Genomic DNA, 19,559 nt, shown 5'->3' with positions numbered 1-19,559 from the left:
CATACATAATCTCAGTATATCAATTCATGGATAGTAGCTAGCTAGTTGTCAAATTGAACAAGTAATCTTAAGAAAAGTTGAACAAGTAATCCTTGTGTGAACAAGCAAATAAACGCACATTCAATGCATTCACATCTTTTCATCTTTTCTCATGTTTTTATATTATTATTATTTTTATTATTATTATTATTATTATTATTATTATTATAAGATATATTCGATTTAATTGAATTTTAAGAAATTGTAAGTTCTTGCAATATCGTAATTTGTCGCATTGTAAGTTTTGTAACATTGTAAATTACAGTGCTATAACATTGTCAACACAAGAATTGACAATTTCACAAATTTGCAATGTACATCTCTGTTAAACTTGATATGAATTGACTTATTCATATCATGCTTACTAGCATACCAAAGGCAAAAACCTCCTATGTATTGTGAAGTCAAACTAGACATATTAGCATTTTCGATTTAGAAAATAATGTGTTAAATAATCAGGATTTACTCACTACCATGGTGAGCTCGTTTGACTGCGGAAATGGCTTGAAAAAGAAGAGAGAAATTTAAAGTGGGAAAGTCAACATAATTTAGTTTGATGTTAGCATCTATTGTAATTTCTTTAAATCAAATTTGATTATGTTTTAGCAATTTAAGGCTAACATTTTGTTTATACCATCTAAATAAATTATTTTAAAAATCGCCACTCATTTAAATGCATGTGTACAATTAGATAAGGGGAGATAGGACTTGACTTTTCATGCTCACTACTTATTTAATGGACTCTCTACAATAATACCACCTGGTCCAGGTGCCTGTCAAATATTCACCCCATTATTTAATTCAATAAAAGAGACGAAAATCATATCATAGTACTTTGTTATTATTACAAAAAAGCCTATGTCTGTCCTATCATCGAAGAAAAGAAAAATGAAATTAAAAGTTATGGCTAAACATGAAATGGAAAAGGCTAAATCCAATTGCCTCTACGGAGCTTATGACTTAATTATTGTTTGCTAGCTATTGACATAAATAGGAGGTCAAATTTGAATAAAAAAATCAATTTTTAATTTATGCGTGTCAAATATTCTTGTGAAGGTGGAGTGATGGAATGATGAGATTAACAATATATATCAATCAACATATCAAAGATTGTGCATAGAGAGGTAAATTATTCGAACTCTAGGAGTATCATATGTGTCGTTTAATTCAAATAGCATGTTAATTCAAATATTAATTCTACAAGTTACTGATTATTAAACTCTATTCTATCACGGATCATATATGCCACATATAATTTTAAAAAATGTAGAGAATATACCAAAATTAAAAAATGGTCATTTATATTGTTTTGGATCTTAATTATATTGATAGTTAAATAATGTCATTCATATTAGTTTATGATTCTTTTGGCGAAAAGAGAATTGTTTTGGAATCTTTTGAAAGAGTTTGAGGACTTTTCTAATTAAAATTGCATCTTTTACTCTGATATCTACAGATCGATTCTAATAATTTTGAATTAATAAACAAAAGTCTAATATAAACATGAAAAATATGCATTAATAAAGGAAAAGAAAGCTACTTTAAAATATCGCTTTAGAAATAAATAAATAGATGGAAATCCAGATCTCACCATAATCTCGTCATTTTCATAGGAAGATACCAAATATACGGTCAAAAATTTAATGAAAATAATGAGTTATGTAATTTTTCTACGTATATATATATATATTACTCCCTCCGTTTTTTAAAAATAGTACCGTTCCTTAAAAATAGAAGAATCTTTCTATTTTAGGACATGAACTCCACAATCCATCAACTCTAACTCTTACTTTACTCATTTTACTTTTCATTTCTCTTACTTTACCAATTCTTTTCACTTACTTTACCAGTTGTGCATTAAAATCGTGCCATTCAAATTTTACTGTTTTTTTGAACACGGAGGGAGTATATATAGGCCACTTTCGCCGTGGGCTATAAAGCTGTGTAATAGGAGTATTTATAGTATCTCACTCTATATACACATTTTTATCCTATAATTTGAGTAAAATATGCTAGAGTTTTTATATACTAGGTATACTATATTAGAAGATCGGTATGAATTACAGATTTCTGACATTCTCAAATTTAGATATACAAGTTTTTATATACTAGGTATACTATATTAGAAGATCGGTATGAATTACAGATTTCTGACATTCTCAAATTTAGATTTTGTATATGTAGTACTCCCTCCGTTCCAAGGAAGATGACTCATTCTTGGGCGGCATGAGTTTTTATGCAGTTTTATTTTGTGTGATAAGTGGAGAAAGTAAAGTAAAAGAGAAGTAATAAAGTAGAGATAAATATATTTCCAAATTTCATAATGGGTCATCATAATTGGGACAAACTAAAAAGGAAAGTAGGTCAATTTTAATGGGACAGAAGAAGTACTACACATAACAATACTATGTAGTGCTCATTTCTTAATATACTCTTAATATACTAGTACCTTATTAAGTAATGTATTATCACGTCAAACTGCATATAATATCATAAAATTTGGTCAAACTTTAGTTTGTCCCATAATTTTAGAAACTAGTAATTGATAAAACTAGTACATAAAATTCAAATTTATTTTCAATTATCATGTTACAATATATTGAGATGATATTATATAGTATGAGGTACTAGAAGTCAAGAAATCGTGCGCAAACATCAATACATATAAATTAAGTCTTGTCTATTCCTAAATAAAACATCGGTGTTCTGCCGTTGGATAATTGATAACAAATCTACATTTCATGTTCTTTAGTTTGACCGAGTTTTCAAGTTGCAAGTAGATCATAATTTTACCAAATTTAATAGTTTATATCTGACGTTGAAGTAAAGAAATCATATGTTAACATCACTAAGTACGAATCAAACTAAATGATGTTGTTATTTTGCTGTTAGATAATTTAGAATAAATCTACTTTTATGATTTTTAGTCTAGCTGAATTTAAAAGTCGCAGGATAAGAAATTGACCAAACTTTTATGATTCTTCTCCACTGCTATGATGAATCATACCTCTGACCTATTGAAAAAAAGAGAAACGTCGTACCAACCGGCTAAACTAGACTTCAATCATCTACTATACTACCACTCCGTGTCACACTCAACCTCCCCACACTTCTTATACTCCTCCGATTTTTAAAAATAGAATTTCTTCTTTTATTAAATATAGAAACTTTTTATTTTAAAAAAACTAATTCTACAGTATCTTTTTTCTCTTTTTTTTTGACTTGATTAAAAGTTTATATTTTACAAAATAAAAGTCAACGAAAAGTTGGTCCACTTTACAATGGGATAGAGTTAGACATCCAATTAAGGGCAAGATCAATAAATAAACTTTCCTATCTTATAAAAATGAAATAATAATTCCATAAATTAATTACCGAATCACAGCCATAAATTCATATTCCTCCCCGCGCTTGACGTTCGTTCAACCCAAATTCCTCCATTCCCCTCTTTCTCTCTGCCCTCCATGCAACAAAACCTCCATTTTCTCTCTCCTCACCTCAACAAACAACTCACCCACTTGCTCATCATCCCCGCCCTAATCCTCACCGCCGTCGTCGCCTGCAGCCGCCTCACACAGCCGCAGCCGCTCTCTCTCTTCACCATCGAATTCCTGACCCGGATCCTGCCCCGAAACCCGCCTTCGAAAACATGCGATTACAGCTACGGGAAGTGGGTTTGGGACGAAACCCAGCCGGGTCGGACCTACACCGAGAGCTGCCCGTTTCTGGATCCGGGTTTCCGCTGCGTGCGCAACGGCCGGCAAGATTCCGATTACCAGAAATGGCGATGGCAGCCTCATCAATGCGATATTCCGAGGTATTTATTTACTTATTTTATTAATTATTACTCTCTCTATCCCATTAAAAATTAAAAGGTTTTCTTTTTTTTCGATGTTCCATTAAAAATGAAACGTTTCCTAAAATGGGAACAATTCTATCTCTTGTGCCGGTTCTCAAATGTTTCATTTTAAGTGGGACAAAGGCTGGGGGGAGTACTAGTTTAATCGATTTTTGGAGAATTTGAAGAATATGATGTTTGATTCTGTGATCATTACATTGAATTTAATTTGTGGGGTTTGGTGGCGAATCATTGGAAAGTTTATGTTTTCGTTGTCTAAACGTTTGCTTGTTGCGTAAATATAATGCATGTAATTTGTTATTATTCTTTATTTGTTTTATTACACACTTTTAGAGGCTATGCATGTGGATTTGGGTGTAATTTTTTTACTACTACTTGCTAATGGCTACTTTCCTGTCCCATAAAAATAGGGACTTTGTGGTGTTTTAATACGGAATTGGTAAATTGAAAGAGCAATGACAAAGGAAAGCGATTAGAGTATTGTTAGAGCAGAATGAGACTTAGAAAAAAACTTTCTAGAAAATAGAAGTTGACTAATTTTGAGGGAGTGATAAAGAGAAGATTATTTTTATGAGACAGGAGGTGTACGACGTATCACTTCTTGTTTTGCAATTAAGTATAAGGAGATTTGAAGATTTTGATGTTGTTTCAAATTTAATTAGGTCCATTTAATTCTTGTGTGTGGCATATTATGACCCAAAGTGGGTTTTAAGAATTGTGAATGAAAAAAGTTATGGGTATGAGACTTACTTTTATTTAATAGAAAAATGCAATTGTGACTTTTAATTGCAGATATGAAATTATCATATGCAATTGTGACTTTTAAAATGAAATTATCATGAAATTGAAGGGAGTACTATAAAATTTCAAAGAGTGGTGCTTTTGTGCTGTAAATATAAAATTGAGACATGTTAAGTGCATAGGTTTCATGCTTAGTGAGTTTGTCCCTTTTTCAGCCCATAAAGCAGGAGGGTCATATGATGTCTCATATTTGCAGTTATTCGATGCCAAACTTTTTTCATACAAATGTCATGTTGTTGGAAATGGAATTTACTTTTTTTTTTTTTTTAATTGTAAGTAGTGTAATTTTTAGGTTTCTTTTGTTGATGATAATATGAAAGAGCTAATTTGATCTTTATACGGCCCTACATCTTGAAAAAAGTAGCTAGTGTTTTAGCCTTGAGGAAGCATCTTCTTTTGTTGAAACGGAAAATGTTGGACATGGTCATAATTACAATGCATTAGAAAAAGGAGATTTAGTGATATTAGAATTGGCAATTCAATCAGTATAGTGGTTATTAGATATTGTATGTGGAGGAGTTTATTGTTACTAATTTTATTGTTGTTGACTTACAAAATAAGTCAAACAACAATTGTTTGTGATACATGTGAACTTGAGGCTCTGAAAAACAATTGTTTGTGATACATATGAATTGTCTTCCATAATAAGTACTCCGTGTAAAATTAAAAAAATCAACTAAAATACCTTTGAATCTCTTATACCAAATACAATATCTAATTGTTTCAAATTTCCCCAAAAATTCCTCAGGTTTGATGCCAAGGACTTTCTAGAGCGGAGCCGAGGCCGGCGAATCGTCTTCGCCGGCGACTCCATCGGCCGAAACCAATGGGAATCTCTAGTATGCATGCTTGCACAAGGTGTTTCCAACGAGTCCACAATATATGAAGAAAACGGCAACCCAATAACCAAGCACAAGGGCTTCCTCTCCATAAAATTCCAAGACTACAATCTCACACTCCAATATTTTAGAGTACCTTACCTCGTGTCGATCGTTCGCCCGCCTAAAGACGCCCCGGAACAAGTCCGGGGCGCCATCAAAATAGACAAGCTCCACTGGTTCTCGACCAAGTGGGTTGGCGCCGACGTCCTCATGTTCAGTGCGGGACATTGGTGGAACAAAGACAAAACATTACACTCGTAAGTGGATCTGTTACATAGTCATGTCTGACTAGTTTTTAGGATAGAGCAATGATAAACAACCAAATTTTGTACAACCAAAATAAGATTATATTAGCTATTTTGATGTATTAATTAAATATTAAAATAATAAATATAGTTAGTTAACAAATTAAAAACATTGTTTAGGATAAGTTCTCATATTTGGTTTGTAACCGTTACTGACTAACGCCTTTTGATAGAGCAGTGGGCACTATTTTCAAGAAAAGGAACATGTGAACATGACCATGGATGTGATGGAAGCTTTTCGAAGATCCCTCAACACTTTAAAGATGTGGGTGACACAGAGATTGGAGCCTTGGAAATCTCACGTCTTCTTTAGAAGTTACTCACCCGTACATTTCAGGTGACTTGATTCGTATTCTTTTTGAAATGTTCCAATTTAAATGAGTCATTTCGTCTTTTTGCAAAAAGTCAACTATCTTATTTTATGTTACTTTATTCTCAGTCGATGTAACCATATTCTTAAATCTCATACTGAAAAGAAACGTCTGAACTAACTTGGTAGGGATGGAGAATGGAACAAAGGTGGCTACTGCAACACGAGCAAAGAGCCGGAGACGGACTATTTGAAGCTCGAGGCAGAGCCGATGAACAACCGAATAATCCACGAGGTATTCGGACATGATGCAGGGGAAAACAGGGTTGAGATATTGAACATAACATATATGACAGAGATGAGAAAAGATGGGCACCCATCGAGCAACCGTGAGCCGGGAACTCCGGTCCGGGCACCGCAGGACTGCAGCCACTGGTGCCTGCCCGGAGTTCCGGACACGTGGAACCTACTTCTGTATGCTCGGCTTCTAGCAATGGGATTCGGAACATGAGGCTGAAAAAAATGTGCATTTTAGTGTTGCTGTATGTAAAGAGCATAAAGCATCAAATGAGCTGAGTTAACAAGAAGTTAAGTTAATTTAATTTAATTTTAGGAAGGGATAAAGCATCACAGGATTTGGTATTGTATTATTGTTTCAAGGAAGGGGTATGTGTTTCTAATTAATTTTAGGAATTTAATTCAAAATTGTGTTCTCTCATTATGACACCATGTATTGATTTTATTCCAAATTAATAGTATACAGTTGCTCCAGCAGTTTTTTACTAGTATGGCCATTTACTCTTTTTGTAGGAGTATTTTATAAAGAATGTTAATGGATAATTTTGAGTTTTTAATAAAGAAATTATTCTGATTTTTTTGAATTGACTCGGAACAATCCACCACCTTAGCGGCTTGAGGTTTTATCATTAAAATCTCAATTAAATCAACCAACCGATAAAATGAACATTTGTATATTATCTAATACATTCAATCAATGTGCACGTTTCATGCGCATTTACTATGTTTGATCATAGGTGATGTGCCCCACCTGCATTTGCACCGGGATGATAATGGCTAGTGAGCACCACCCTCGTTTTGCACCGTTTGACTAAAGAGCAAGCACTGGAAGTGGTGTTGTTTGAAATGATATCAAGCTAACCCCATGATTCATGTATCACTAAAGTAGTGAGTTTTTGGTGCTTGCTAAAACAGTCATGTAATGACTCCAAGCACTCTCATATTAGTGACAACTACAATGAAGAAATGTGGCTAGGTTTGCAATCTCTTGATTTTTATTTCAAACAAGTTATTTATTGTGTTTTACAATGAAGGTTTAAGGAAATTCTCAATTAAAAACCCGTCTAAATTTTTTTTGTCAATTGGATCTTACTTAGAAAAATCTACCGCTCAACAGTTTGAGTGTTTGCATCAATCACAACTAAATCAACAAACCACTTAACATGATTATTATGGTATAAACTCAAGTTTGGCGGGAATGGAACTGGCGATCGAGAACTCACACTTTACTCTTCAAAGTTAAGAATAGTGTAGAGAGATAAAAGAGAGACGCTAGACTGATCATTATAATTGCATAAGCTCCATAGACCTTTAGCTAATATGTATAAACATAGAATATTCAAATATATTCCCTGTAGATATACACTCTGTAGACAAAATAACGATTAAGACAGTTTGGCCGAGTGGTCTAAGGCGCCAGATTTAGGCTCTGGTCCGAAAGGGCGTGGGTTCAAATCCCACAGCTGTTAAATATTTTTTATATATATTCAGTTTTATTATCCTTTTGTTAATCCTCTTATTCTCCCTTTATTTTATTTTATTTTATTTTACATTAAGCTCTTGCCAATTTATACTTATCAATTTAAGCCCTATATCTATCTTTTTAAATTTTGAAATATGAATTGTTTCAGAAGATCCTCAAAATGACAATATTTTATAACAAATTTTAAACCTTATTTTGTTCTAATATCTTCTTTTTCCTTTTATTCTGTTGATCATAATAACATCAAATTTTGTCGATTTATATTGATTGTTATTAATTCTGCTTTAAATTAAACTCTTGTCAATTTATATTTATCATTTTTAGACTAAATCTATTTTTTAAGTATTTTAAATCAAGCTCTTTTCAGTTTGTATTGTTTATAATGATTTCCCTCTATTTATTCTGTTTTATCCTAATAACACCATCCTGAATATTTCATGGGTATGATGAAAACAAATGTGTGTATAAATTGTTTGAGTTACAATATTTGCAGAAACACAACAATTGAGGCCAAATTAACTACGATAAAAATGAGAACAAAAAAAAAAAAAAAATCAGAGGAGCAAACTAACAAAGAGACAAATCCATACATAAAAATATATACACATGATTAATGCTTCTTCCTGAGAGCGAAGGCGGAGATGACTACGAGGAAGATGAGCAACACCACCGTGACGAAGGAGGCCACAACGGCGCCGCTCACCCTCTGGCAGAAGTCATTGAACTGCTGGCAAATGGCAAGCCAATTCGCGTCCGAGTTGCCGTTGTGGGCCAGGTACACTATAGCGGCCGAGGCTCCTCCCGCCGCGGTAGCCAGTGTGACTGCCAACTGCAACACCACCATTCACATCACCCACCAATTTAAATTCAATGAGAGAGGAAGAGAGAGTTGTTAAAAACTATTAAATCTTGTCTCACATCGACTTGGTGATGATCCTATCTCATCTATATAAGTATGGATTACCCCCTTATAAGGCCTTCTAAGGGGTGAGTGACTCATTTCTAATAAGAGTGCTTACTGTATCGCATGTGACGAGTAGGAGGCGGGCCCCGATAATGCTCGGACGAGCAATGCAGACGATGGAGAAAGGCACCGAGAGAATGAGATAGCCGGTCACCACCGCCATCGCTATCACAAAGAATCTGAATCCAACCAACAACGCGAAAGAATGTTATTGTAAAAATTGGCAAGAAAATAGTGAAATTCGATTAAATTTTGGTATGTCTTGCAATTTAAAAAATTAGTCTGAAACTCGAAAATTTGGATTTTTCTACAATTATCAGACGATTCTTTTGGTGAAGTTTTACATGATATAATATCACGGGAAATAATGTTGTCTGTTCATAAAGATAACAACGCATTTCATAAAACCTTGAATTTTAAAAATATGCAAGTGAAAATCACGAATTTTGACAACTTTTTAATCAATTCTAACATGGTCTAATTTGGTGAAAAAAATGTTTATAATGTGACAGCTAGAAATACCTTAGCAAATGGATTTTATCATTTCTCAATACACTTAGCAAATACGTTAGCCATGTCATCAATTTGAAATACGCGTGGCAAACTATAATTTTATAAAAAAAATCATAGTTTATACGGTCGATGCGCGACAGACTTGATCAAAATTCATGATTTTTCTAGACGACAAAAATAGTAAGAATATAACTGACGTGAAAGTAGGGAGGTCGTCGTAGCTGGCTCGGAATTGGAAGAACTGGGTGAAGAAGGGAAGCGTCTGCTCGGTGGTCCCCATGATGATGGTGGCGGCCATGGCGGCCGCCACAGAGCACACCCGAAGGATGAGGTCGAACACGGCGGCGCCCCTCTTGTATCCACCAGCCGCCCGGTTGTGGTGGACGGCTGCCGTGAGTAGAGGCGCCTTCCCTTTGCTTTCCCGGCTTGTGCTGCCCATTTCGATCGTGGCGGCCTCACTCTTCTCCATTGATTTGGAATTGGAAACTATTTGGAAGAATTATGATTCAATTGTTGTTTTAATTTAAGATGCATATAGCAACCAACAAATGTGGCTATATATATAATGTTTTGGTAATTTAAAATTAGTGTAAAGATAATGGAGCAAGAAGAGTTGTTGGTGCCCTTTCTGTTGAGGGAGAATATACATTTCATCACATTAGATTAAGGAGTAGCTAGATTGAATCATGCAATTATAATCAATTTTGCACCTTCTCAAATAAGCGACTAATTAATAAGTCAAAAGGGGGGGTACCGTTTATTATAGAGATTTGATATGCATAGCTGATCACGTAAAATTGAGCACCTTCCCTAATCCACTTGAGGCAATTGTTATTGTTAAATCTAATAAAGACAATCTTTTAAAATCATTTGACCATGAATGAGAGAGAAAGAGAGTACACCTGCATTTAAGTGGATTATGACAATGACTAACCATTTTAAAACTATAAACTTCTAAAAAGATACTCCCTCCGTCCCGGCTAAGATGACACGTTGCTTAGCCGGCACAAGATTTTAGGAGTTATTGGTTAAAGTATTTAATTGGAGAGAGAAAAGGTGGGTGTAAGTATTAAAGTAGAGAGATAAAGAAAGATGAATAATTTAATAGGAGCGAGAAAAAATGGTTGAGTGATTAATTGAAGAGAGAAAGTTACCAAAAAAGGAAATATGTCATCTTAGTTGGGACAAACTAAAAAGGAAAACGTGTCATCTTAAGTGGGACGGAGGAAGTTTTATAAAAAGGAGTATTAGCTATAATATACATCATTCTATATTTGTTTTATGTTTAAAGCAATGAAACTAAGGGAGAAGATTGATAAATTCAATTAAAATATCATTTCTTTAAATTAGAAAAACGATCTCAGGCAGGAGGATTATAAAATTTGGATAAAAGTACTCCATCTACAATAAATCGTCATTAATTTTCCTTTTGGTTTGTCCGTCAATACGTATCACACTTAACTTTTTACCATATGTGGTAATAAGCCTCATATTCCACTAACTCATTCTCAATCATATTCTATTATAAATTAATACTCTGTCCGTCCCTGAAAAATATGAACATTTGATTAATTGGTGAGAAAGAGATAAAGGGTTATGCAAGTAGTGTTAGTGGAGAGTTGGCATAACATCATTAGTACTGTAGTGTGGTGTAATAATATAAGTTATAAATAAAATGATGTGTTGTTTAACTATTCCAAAATTAGAAAGTTCATACTTTTCAGGGACAGACTAATAAAAAAATTGTTCATAATCTTTAGGGATGGATGAAGTAATATTTTTTGAATTTGAATTTAATATAAATGATTGGATATATAGAATTACAATTTGATACTCTTACCGTCCTTTTGAAAGGGAGCGACTTTCAATACAAATTAGTGAAATTAAAAGCGAGATAAAAAGAAAGTTAATCAACGTATTGTTAATGAGGAATAAGTCATAGAGAAAACAAGTTTTCTAAAATAGAAAGTATATAATTTTAACGGACAAACTAAAATAGAAATAGTTTATATTTTTTATTTAGGATAAATTAGTTTATATTTTTAATCGAAGTAAAAATGTTAATATTATATTAATTGAAAATAGATTTGTATCTAGTTTAGGTGATACCTCATCGAGTATTTATGACATCAGAGGTGGGCTATTTCTGCGAGGTGCAGTTCCATATTTGAACAAGCTGGTTATGATATGACAACATTCAATTAGTGGGTTAGTATTTGATCACATGTTTGATTTGGAGTGGCCCCAACCCCTAATTGTGGTGTCAATACGACTAAAGGAAAAGTTCTAGAAGATTTCATTCTGTGAACATATATTCTAGAAAACACTGCATTTGTCTATAACTAGGTTGACCAAATAACAATAAATTCAATTTCCCTTAATTAGGGAGTACTACTCTTTTTTTCGGTGCTTCTTATAATTGTCCCATTTTTTAAATGTGACGGTTTTAGTATGAGAAAATGTTTTATTGTTATAAACCAAGTCAGATGGAATTTTTTCCATAAATGTCACTTAGCTAGACCATTATTAAAAATATGCTATTTAATTAAAATTTAGAAAAAAATTTAAATCGATTAATGTACTATATTATCTTAAATATGGGAAATAAATAAATTTTAAAAATATTAAAATATTTGTAATTAGAGTTGGACAAGTAAAAGTAAGACCGATATATTAATTACTATGGTGGCATAAATTAATATTCTGATGAACTTAATTGGGCTTTGTTTAGTACTTTAATTAAACAAAAGCCAACCAATTATAACTTCTTGAATGCAACATGCGTATTTCCGAATCATCCAAGGGTTCAACTTATGTGCATGAAATTATTATGATAAATCTATAAGCATATAGAAGGAGCGATGAAATACAATTTGTTCCTTGGACAGATTTAAATTTGGCCGAATAAAATAATATATATAAAAAAATTTGAATTTTGAACTTTTCTCTAAGGAATGATCTGCAAATTTTAGATATACAGATGTGTGCCTTCGGCCTTCCCGGGCTCCTTCTCCTACAACGTTGCGTGCCTTCATGCTCACCGAGCGGCTCAGGTGTCCCTCCCTTCCGTACAAATGACCAACCTTTAGAATAATTTTTAATCAAATAAGGTTATACTATTAATTTTTATCACTAATATAATGATGTTCAAAATCTAGCTATGTTCTCCAAGTATTGCAAATTAAATTGAATTGGACCGCCGGATCTTTATTTTGATCACAACTCACAAAAAAATACTACTCCTAGTAATTACAACTAAGTACTAATTGTTATATATTTTTCTAAAATTGTAATATTAATTTTTATAAGTAAAATAGTACTAGTGGAAATATTGTTATTTCTCACAATAGAAACCCACATAATATGAATCCGATAAATGGAAAGCGGCGAATTTGTGACTTTAAGGAATATTTAGTATACTAAGTCCTTAAAATTTAATTTAGAATACTAAGATGAAATGCATCTATTCAAATTTCAAAGTCATCATCAGTCATCACAATACCATAACCAGACACAAACTCCCCACATGAATGCTTATTAGGAAACTTCCCTCGTAATAAATGAAAACTATCATCACAGCATATGTAAATTAGTGAAATTATCTTTTTGGAAATTATGAAAGTGTCACCTACTGAAGAGGAATTGAAAATAGAGGCAACTAACCAGTGATATTGACTTAGTCATTAACGTCAGGTAATTGCAACTGCGTACTCAAAAGGTAATTGAGTGTGCACTCACGCCATTGCAGGGTGTTGAATATACAAAGATTGCACACATGTGCATGCTTGTGCACACTAATTCGTGGGTAATCACATGGCACCACGTGAAATTGATTTTATTATATTATAATATTTAAAAAATATATTTTCATCATTTTTAATTTTATTTTTACATTTCATTTACAAATATATCTACTTCTCAATTTAAGTTTTTTTTTAGTTATGCAAATTTTTATAGTATATTTTAAGTAATTAAGTAGTACTACTATATTTTGTTTGAAATTATGCAATTTTCATTGTTTTAATGAAATTTTTGTATTTTGTAGTACTTATTCTTAAATAAATTTAATTAAAAGTTAAAATTAAAAAAATAATGAATACAGAGTGGAAAAAGTAGGTGAATAATGTAAGCGTTCAATTAACATCATAATACTAAAAGATTATAGAGAGTGTTTAAAAGTATATAAGCGTTCATTTTATTCTATATATTATCTTTCTCAAAAAATGTGGCTACATTATTCTCAGTCACTGGAGTGACCAATTCGAAAGATGGCATATGGTCCTCTCTGTGGACACTAGAGTATGGACTCGCTCCATAGTCAGATCTGAATTCGATCAACTTCATTTATTCTAATTGGGACTTACTTCTCATTAGGCGATCTGATAAACAAAATACTGCATGGAACAACAAATTTGAAATTTAAACATGTTATATTTTAAAAGCAATCCACCTCGTTTACTGAAAAACATGCTTCGAATTATCTGCAAATCATACTGGTTTGTTGTACATATGAATTGTGTGCTCAAATAGTTATAAATGAACAAACAAGGAGCAAGACTTTTGCATTTCAAATTGAATGAGTCGGGAGTGACCACTAATATCTGTTGGAATAAATAATTAAACTTGATTTTGTAGTAGAATTATCTAGATATTAGTAGGTATTAAAATATCTAGATATTTCTCTAGATTATAGATATTTTGTAGAATTCTCTAGAATTAGGATGTATTAAAATATTTAGATATTTTAGTAGAATTTCCTAGAATGTTAGAAAAATATCTAGATTTTTATGGAGAAAAAATCTAGATATAAAATATTATAGAGAATTCTAGAATATGAAGTGAATCCCTATAAATAGGGGAGAGTTGTAACATTTTGTATAAGTTTAGAAGTTGTGAAGTTGAGAAAGTTTGAGAAATTGAGTGTTCTTTCCTTCCCCACATCAAAACATCTCCTAAACTATTTCCTATATATTCCACCCATCCTCCTCTCAAATATTTCCTTCAACTAAATTATTCCTCCAACATATATCCTATATATTTCCAACAAAGTGGTACCAGACCCATAAGTTCCTACCTGTAGTATGGCTAACTTGCCGTCGTTCCAAGTCCCCATGCTCAATAAGAGCAGTTTCGATAATTGGAGTATCAAGATGAAAGCGTTATTAGGAGCCCACGAAGTTTGTGAGATCGTGGAGAATGGCTATGAGGAGCCACAAGACGAGACCGATCTATCCCAACAACAAAGGGATAGATTGCGAGATGCGAGAAAGAGAGACAAGAAGGCTCTCTATCTCATCTACCAAGCTCTAGGAGACGACGATTTCGAGAAGATCTCGAGTGCAAGCACTGCCAAAGAAGCGTGGAAGTAGCTTCAAATCTCGTGTGTTGGTGCGGAGCGAGTAAAGAAGGTACGCCTCCAAACTTTAAGAGGGGAATTTGAATCTTTACATATGAAAGAGTCCGAATCAATTTCGGATTATTTTTCAAGAGTCTTGGCAGTGTCAAATCAAATGAAAAGAAATGGTGAAAAATTGGAGGATGTTAGAATCATGGAGAAAATATTGCGCTCTCTAACCCCTAATTTTGAGCACATAGTAGTTACAATAGAAGAAACAAAAGATTTGGAGGAAATGACCATCGATCACTTATTGGGTTCGCTACAAGCATATGAGGAGAAACAAAAGAAGAAACAAGAAATTGTGGAGCAACTTTTGAAGTTGCAAGTAAGCCCAAAGGAGAAAGAAGAAAGCTCGAGCAATGGTTGTGGCCCACAAGGAAGAGGTCGTGGACAAAGACAAGATCGAGGCCGTGGTCGTGGTCGAGGATATGCTCGTGGACGTGGACGTGGACGAGGATATTTTTCAAACAATGAAGAAAGAAAGGAGTTCCCAAATATGGGACGAGGAAGGAGCAATCCACAGTCGAGGTACGATAAATCTTCTATAGAGTGTTATAATTGTTATAGATATGGGCACTATGCTTCCGAGTGCAAAGAGACAAAATCAAAAGTTGAAGAGAAGACCAATTACGTGGAGAATACCAATGAAGAAAATGGATGTGTCCTTCTAGCTTACAAAGGAGAAGCTGGAAGAAAAGATGATATGTGGTACCTCGACACGGGAGCGAGTAATCATATGTGCGGGAACAGGAGCATGTTCGTGGAGCTTGATGAATCAGTAAGTGGCAACGTCTCCTTTGGTGATGAATCTAAAATTCCAGTTAAAGGAAAAGGCAAGATTCTAATTCGTTTAAAAATGGAGCTCATGATTTTATTTCAAACGTATATTACGTGCCCAATATGAGAAACAATATATTGAGTCTTGGACAACTCTTAGAGAAAGGTTATAACATTCACATGAAAGATTATAGCCTTTCAATAAGAGATGGCAAAAATGATTTAATTGCCAAAGTGCCAATGTCCAAGAATAGGATGTTTCTATTAAATGTTCAAAATGATGTGGTGAAGTGCCTTCAAACATGTTATAAAGATAAGTCTTGGCTATGGCATCTTCGATTTGGGCACCTAAATTTTGGTAGCTTGAAATTGCTATCAAATAAAGAAATGGTACGAGGATTACCACCCATCGAGCACCCCGATCAACTCTGTGAAGGATGCTTAGTTGGGAAGCAATTCAGAAAGCCGTTCCCAAAGGAGTCAAGTTCGAGAGCACAGAAGCCATTGGAGTTAATCCATGCAGACGTGTGTGGACCAATCAAGCCAACCTCCCTCGGTAAAAATAACTATTTCATGCTTTTCATTGATGATTTTTCAAGAAAAACGTGGGTATACTTCTTGAAGCAGAAATCAGAAGCATTTGACGCATTCAAGAAGTTCAAGGCTGCCGTCGAGAAAGAAAGCGGTCTACAAATCAAAGCAATGAGAACCGACCGAGGTGGAGAATTCACATCTAGGGAGTTTCAAGAGTTTTGCAAAGAAAACGGAATTCGGCGGCTATTGACGGTTCCAAGATCCCCCCAGCAGAATGGAGTTGCCGAACGATAGAACAGGACTATCGTCGAGATGACTCGAAGTATGCTGAAGACGAAGAATTTGCCAAAAGAGCTATGGGCAGAAGTAGTGGCGTGCGCCGTATACCTGCCTAACAGGTCTCCAACAAAAAGTGTCTGGGGAATGACTCCTCAAGAAGCTTGGAGCGGGAGAAAACCAGGGATCGCCCACTTGAGAGTGTTCGGGAGCAAAGCTTATGCACATGTACCGGATCAAACGAGGAGTAAACTCGATGATAAAAGCAAGCCATTCATCTTCATCGGGTACGACTCTAACACTAAGGGCTATAAGTTATATGATCCAACTTCGCAGAAAACCATGATTAGCCGAGATGTGGAGTTCGATGAAGAAGGAGTATGTGATTTCGGCTCAGACAATGACTTCACCTTCATACCACCATTTGGAGAGCAAAGAGCAGGTGAGCAGACCGGAGAGGAGCACCAAGAACAAACAACTCCACCTACATCTCCCACATCAGCTGTCAGAGACTCGCCACCATCTTTCTTGAATGAAAGAGCCACAGAACGCACACGAAGTTTGGATGGAGTGTATGACGACACAGAAAGGTTAGAAGATCTCACCTTACTTTGTCTATTTGCTGATTGTGAACCAGTTAGCTTTGAAGAAGCTACAACAAGTGAAAATTGGCGAGTCGTGATGGATGAAGTGATCAAAGCCATCGAGAAGAATGACACGTGGGAGCTAGTGTCACTACCAAAGGGACACAAGTCCATTGGAGTCAAGTGGGTGTATAAAATCAAGAAGAATTCCAACGGTGAAGTTGAAAGATATAAAGCTAGACTCGTCGCAAAAGGATATAGCCAAAGAGCTGGAATCGATTATGACGAGGTATTTGCTCCTGTCGCTCGCTTGGAAACTATTAGACTAATACTATCTCTTGCAGCCCATAATAGATGGAAAATTTATCAAATGGATGTAAAGTTGGCTTTCTTGAATGGATTTTTTGATAAAGAAGTCTACATCAAGCAACCTGATGGTTATGTGGTGAAAGGCCAAGAAGACAAAGTGTTGAGGTTGAAGAAAGCCTTGTACGGGCTAAAGCAAGCACCGAGAGCGTGGAATACCAGGATCGACAAATATCTTGAAGATAACGGCTTCACCAAATGCCCACATGAGCACGCGCTCTATGTGAAAAGTAAAGGAAATGATATCTTAATAGTGTGCTTGTATGTGGATGATCTCATTTTTACAGGAAACAATCCAAAAATGTTCGAGGAATTCAAGAAGGCCATGACTAAAGAATTTGAAATGACAGACATCAGGCTGATGGCATACTACCTCGGAGTGGAGGTAAAGCAACGAAAAGATGGAATATTCATCACACAAGAACACTACGCAAAGGAGATCCTGAAGAAGTTCAAAATGGAGGACTGCAAACCAATCAATACACCGGTGGAATGCAGGATCAAGTTATCAAAGAACGATAAAGAAGAAAAGGTGGATCCGACGCTATACAAGAGCTTGGTTGGAAGCCTACGGTACTTAACTTGCACAAGGCCAGATATATTGTACGCTACAGGACTCATAAGTCGCTACATGGAGAATCCAACCACTACCCACTTCAAGGCAGCAAAGAGAATACTCCGATATCTCAAAGGTACGATCGACTATGGCCTATTATATTCAGCTGCTAACGATTATAGACTTGTTGGCTACAGTGATAGTGATTGGGCTGGAGACAACGATGACCGAAAGAGTACAAGTGGATATGTGTTTTACATGGGAGACACATCCTTCACTTGGATGTCTAAGAAGCAGCCCATTGTCACATTATCAACATGCGAAGCCGAATATGTGGCAGCCACCTTCAGTGTTTGTCATGCAGTATGGCTCAGAAGTTTATTATCGGAGCTCGGGTGGCCACAAAAGGAGCCAACAACTATTTGTGTGGATAACAAGTCGGCGATTGCGCTATCCAAAAATCCAGTGTTCCACAACCGAAGCAAGCACATCGACACCCGCTACCACTACATCAGAGACTGCGTTGCAAATCAGGAGATCCAAGTCGAGTATGTGAAATCGCAAGATCAAGTTGCCGATATTTTCACAAAGCCCCTCAAGTACGAAGACGTTATCAAGATCAGGACGTTGCTCGGAATGACAAATCAAGTTTAAGGGGGGGTGTTGGAATAAATAATTAAACTTGATTTTGTAGTAGAATTATCTAGATATTAGTAGGTATTAAAATATTTAGATATTTTAAGAGAATTCTCTAGATTATAGATATTTTGTAGAATTCTCTAGAATTATGATGTATTAAAATATTTAGATATTTTAGTAGAATTTCCTAGAATGTTAGGAAAATATCTAGATTTTTATGGAGAAAAAATCTAGATACAAAATATTATAGAGAATTCTAGAATATGAAGTGAATCCCTATAAATAGGGGAGAGTTGTAACATTTTGTATAAGTTGAGAAGTTGTGAAGTTGAGAAAGTTTGAGAAATTGAGTGTTCTTTCCTTCTCCACATCAAAACATCTCCTAAACCATTTCCTACATATTCCACCCATACTCCTCTCAAATATTTCCTCCAAACTAAATTATTCCTCCAACATATATCCTATATATTTCCAACAATATCTTCAATATGTATTGTGAGAAAATGTTTTATTTTTCATAAGCCAAGTCAGTTGGAATTTATTTATTTAATGTTTACGAACTACACTATTATTGAAAACAAGCTAATTAATTGAATTTTGGAAAAAGCTTAAATCCATTCATGCTTATTAGAATATTAACTATGGGAGATAGTTAATTGAAAAAAATATGTGATTTAAAATTGCACAAGTAAAAGTAAGGCAATATTATCATCTGTCAAAAATAAAAATACAAATGTAATTAGTTGATTTTATTTTTCCTTAGCCTTTTTCCTAGCCTATATAAAAGGCATTTATTGTAATTTGTAGAGAACTTTACCAAAATGTAGTCCATAATAAAAATGTCCCCTTTTTCTCCTCCACTCTCTCTATCGAAATTTTTTCCCAATTTTTTACAGTTTCTTCATCTTGATCCTCCATTGATGGAGGTTCCTTCGTCCAATTTCTTCTACATTTTCAACATCATCAAATATATCATC

The 19,559-nt window shown here is 34.4% G+C and overlaps 2 protein-coding genes and 1 non-coding gene across 3 annotated transcripts; 2 read left to right on the top strand and 1 right to left on the bottom strand.

Annotated features, from left to right (window-relative positions):
• Window positions 1-3,452: 3,452 nt before the first annotated feature.
• On the top strand, window positions 3,453-6,980 carry LOC125212263 (protein trichome birefringence-like 8). The gene is made up of 4 exons (XM_048112372.2): window positions 3,453-3,856; window positions 5,448-5,837; window positions 6,064-6,222; window positions 6,385-6,980. The coding sequence occupies exons 1-4, from the start codon at window positions 3,504-3,506 to the stop codon at window positions 6,704-6,706; spliced, it is 1,224 nt and encodes a 407-aa protein (XP_047968329.1). The 5' UTR covers window positions 3,453-3,503; the 3' UTR covers window positions 6,707-6,980.
• Window positions 6,981-7,881: 901 nt separating this feature from the next.
• Window positions 7,882-7,961, top strand: TRNAL-UAG (transfer RNA leucine (anticodon UAG)). The gene has a single exon. It is a non-coding gene; the product is annotated as a tRNA-Leu (tRNA).
• Window positions 7,962-8,425: 464 nt separating this feature from the next.
• Window positions 8,426-9,962, bottom strand: LOC125216660 (casparian strip membrane protein 1-like). Its single transcript, XM_048118419.1, has 3 exons — window positions 9,650-9,962; window positions 8,995-9,118; window positions 8,426-8,804 (listed from the first exon to the last, which is right to left on the bottom strand). Exons 1-3 carry the CDS (start codon window positions 9,919-9,921, stop codon window positions 8,586-8,588), a joined length of 615 nt encoding a protein of 204 aa, XP_047974376.1. The 5' UTR covers window positions 9,922-9,962; the 3' UTR covers window positions 8,426-8,585.
• Between the last annotated feature and the right edge of the window lie 9,597 nt (window positions 9,963-19,559).

This window comes from Salvia hispanica, chromosome 3, assembly GCF_029641045.1.
Source record: "Salvia hispanica isolate PSC_SH4W2 chromosome 3, Shi_PSC_v1, whole genome shotgun sequence".
Taxonomy (NCBI): Eukaryota; Viridiplantae; Streptophyta; class Magnoliopsida; order Lamiales; family Lamiaceae; genus Salvia; species Salvia hispanica.
This window is presented reverse-complemented; position numbering and strand designations above follow the sequence as displayed.

Bases quoted from the DNA above. Each gene is read 5' to 3' on its own strand.
- LOC125216660 (XM_048118419.1), bottom strand. From the start codon at position 9,921: ATGGAGAAGAGTGAGGCCGCCACGATCGAAATGGGCAGCACAAGCCGG. The intron at 9,119-9,649 runs GTCAGTTATATT...GGTTGGATTCAG, and splicing joins GACGACCTCCCTACTTTCAC to ATTCTTTGTGATAGCGATGG. The intron at 8,805-8,994 runs GTAAGCACTCTT...GTGGTGTTGCAG, and splicing joins TACTCGTCACATGCGATACA to TTGGCAGTCACACTGGCTAC.
- LOC125212263 (XM_048112372.2), top strand. From the start codon at position 3,504: ATGCAACAAAACCTCCATTTTCTCTCTCCTCACCTCAACAAACAACTC. The intron at 5,838-6,063 runs GTAAGTGGATCT...TTGATAGAGCAG, and splicing joins AAAGACAAAACATTACACTC to TGGGCACTATTTTCAAGAAA. The intron at 6,223-6,384 runs GTGACTTGATTC...CTAACTTGGTAG, and splicing joins TACTCACCCGTACATTTCAG to GGATGGAGAATGGAACAAAG.